At 49.5% G+C, this 2,722-nt stretch overlaps 1 protein-coding gene across 1 annotated transcript; it reads right to left on the reverse strand.

Annotated features, from left to right (window-relative positions):
* Window positions 1–1,103: 1,103 nt before the first annotated feature.
* On the reverse strand, window positions 1,104–2,414 carry LOC106809903. Its single transcript, XM_014813141.1, has 3 exons — window positions 2,122–2,414; window positions 1,432–1,553; window positions 1,104–1,123 (listed from the first exon to the last, which is right to left on the reverse strand). Exons 1-3 carry the CDS (start codon window positions 2,412–2,414, stop codon window positions 1,104–1,106), a joined length of 435 nt encoding a protein of 144 aa, XP_014668627.1.
* Between the last annotated feature and the right edge of the window lie 308 nt (window positions 2,415–2,722).

Here is a 2,722-nt window from a genome sequence, read left to right on the forward strand (position 1 = left end):
GAGAGAGAGAGAGAGAGAGAGAGAGAGAGAGAGAGAGAGAGAGAGAGAGAGAGAGAGTATCCTCATTTCTTGTTATGTCGGTTACCGGTTCACCCCATAGGGAGCCCTGCCAGACGATGAACCACCAGCCGCCTGGGAAGGACGCCAGGGGGCGTCTCTGTCTGAAGCAGCAGATCCGACGGCTATGTCACCGCACGACCATCACATCGTCTGCTCACCGTACATAGTGACACCTATCGGCAAAAGGTAGCGACTGCCACATGTTAGAGAAGCGGGGGTCGCGTGCAGTGACAATAATTCGTAGTTCTAGTTTGACGTTCATACAAGTCCGTTTACTACGAGGCATGCATACAAGCATATAACATATATTATATATTACATCATATAATATGATCATATGATATATATTATATTATGTCAGGAGTGAATAAAAACAAATTTGTTTTATCTCCTTTTAGTTATATGTTATATTTTAGATATAATACTACATTGTACATTATATTATATTATATTATATTATACTATATTATATTATATTATATTATGTTACATTATATTACATTACAAGAATTATAGAAGGTGGAGATAAAACCACGACCTGCCGATTATATGCCTCACATAACATATAATGTAATACAATATAATATAATGTATTGTAATATATTGTAATATTAAATACAGACGGCCTTATCGACAATGCTAATAAATGAAATCTAAAGTGGCTTAATATAAATAAATATATATATATATATATATATATAATTATATACATGTACATGTATATATATATATATATACAATATAAAGTGGATTCGATTTGACAGTGGGTTTTCTAGAAACCCACTAGCCCAAACCGCTTACTTGGAATGGGACGGGAGTTCTTACCGTATTGTGGTAATGGGGTTCTCACCGTATACTTGCATCACAGCCTCCCGTTATGATCAGGTCTTTCTCCTCGTGAAGGTGAACGCATTGCACTTGATGGCCCCTCATATCGCACCTGCGCACCTTCCCCGTCCCCACGTCTACCAGTTTAACTCTCTTGTTCTCTGTTATCGCAGCCAGTAGCAGCGGCTGCTGGGACGTACTGATGTGTACAGCCTTCATGCGCTCTCTATTGAATCTAAGCACGAATGTAAACATGAACGTGAAACTATGGTGGCGCAACAAACTTTCAACAACTCTCTTCTCAAAAAACGACCACCAGTAACGCTGCTGCAGTCATAGATACGATTTAGTTTTATTACCAACGTTTTGAGTGTTTATGAACGCGATATCCCCTGGTATTTCTCATTAAAACTCCGTATTTCCACATAAGCACCGCAAGCTTCATTCTGCCGCTACGTGACGCCACATAACCACAACCTTCCCCACCCCACCGCTACGTGGCGCCACGTAACCACCATCCCGCCGCTGGGTGGCGCTCCGCACCTCGGCAGGTCCTGTCAGCAGACGCCGACAGCAGCCTTCCCGCGCAGACGGCGAGCCGCGTGACGGCGCCCGTGTGCGCACGCAGAACGCGTGTGACGTCACCGCCACGCAGACTCCACAACCTGCGGGGGGACAAGAAAGATGACGTCATATGTATATACATATAATGCAAACGTCTCGCGAGAGAAACACAAGGTAAGAATTCTTCAACGTAATATCTGTTCCTCTATAATTTACCCCCTAAAGCGTATGCATATCTCGAAATTGGGGCAACAAGGGGGCGAGGGTGGTCATAGCGTAAGCGAGTTGGTAACGATCTCAAGCGGGAAGTAAAAGAGAGAGACATCTCTTGAGAGGTGCGTACGAAGCCGTAGTGGGTGAGAACGTTTTTGTTGACAATCGAGTGTGTGTGCATGCTTGTGTATTCGTGTCCCTACGTTCGCATGCGTACGTACGCGGCGCGTGCGTGCGTGTGCGCGCGTGTGCGCGCGTGTGTATGGACGTGCATGTGTGTCTGTGCCCGTACGTTGGTATGCGTACGTGCGTGCGTGTGAGTGCGTGCGCGTGAGTGCGTGCGCGTGAGTGCGTGCGCGTGTGTGTGTGCGTGTGCGCGCTTGTGTATGGACGTGCATGTGTGTCTGTGTCCGTACGCCTACGTGCGTGCGTGTGCGTGTGTGTGCGCGCACCTACCTCGGACTGCTCAGTGTGTGCAGCGGTTTCCGTGCGCTGCCCGCCATGCTCCACAGCAGCAGCCGTCCGTCCTGACCCCCGCTGACCAGTAACTGGTCATCGGCGGCCAGGCAGCGTACGGCACCTCTGTGTCCTCCCGTCAGCTCCTTCCTACAGGCGCCGTCCGCCCGTAGGAAGTCCCGGATCTTGACCACGCCCGTGCTCAGACCGACGATCCACGCATGCGCGGTGATGACGACGGCCGTGGCTGCATGCAGCTCCTGGACTTTCAAGCTGACGCTTCCGCTTTCCATGTCCCACACTGAAGGAAAAATAAACATTCTACTTGGTTTTCCCACCGCAGTGTGGTCAGGTGTGTAACGCTGCGCCACCTGGTGGCGGTGGGTGGATGCGCAGACGGACGCGTGCGCGTGTGGAGCGTCGGCAGCGGACGTCTGCTGCGAGTTATAGTCGGAGACAGGTTCGCTGCGTCCATCACTACCGTACAGCTCATCAACGATGACAGGTTTGTGAGTTGCAAGAGAGAGAGAGAGAGAGGAGGGAGGAGGGTGGGAAGGGAAGGAGGGAGGAGAGGAGGGAGGAGGAGGAGGGAGGGAGGGAG

Source organism: Priapulus caudatus, unplaced genomic scaffold (assembly GCF_000485595.1).
Source record: "Priapulus caudatus unplaced genomic scaffold, Priapulus_caudatus-5.0.1 Scaffold395, whole genome shotgun sequence".
In the NCBI taxonomy this organism is placed as follows: domain Eukaryota; kingdom Metazoa; phylum Priapulida; class Priapulimorpha; order Priapulimorphida; family Priapulidae; genus Priapulus; species Priapulus caudatus.

Excerpts from the sequence above, each read along its gene's own strand:
- LOC106809903 (XM_014813141.1), bottom strand. The coding sequence starts at position 2,414 with ATGGAAAGCGGAAGCGTCAGCTTGAAAGTCCAGGAGCTGCATGCAGCC. Across the intron at positions 1,554-2,121 it reads CACACACTGAGCAGTCCGAG|GTTGTGGAGTCTGCGTGGCG; the intron begins GTAGGTGCGCGC and ends GTCCCCCCGCAG. Across the intron at positions 1,124-1,431 it reads TGCTGACAGGACCTGCCGAG|ATTCAATAGAGAGCGCATGA; the intron begins GTGCGGAGCGCC and ends ATTCGTGCTTAG.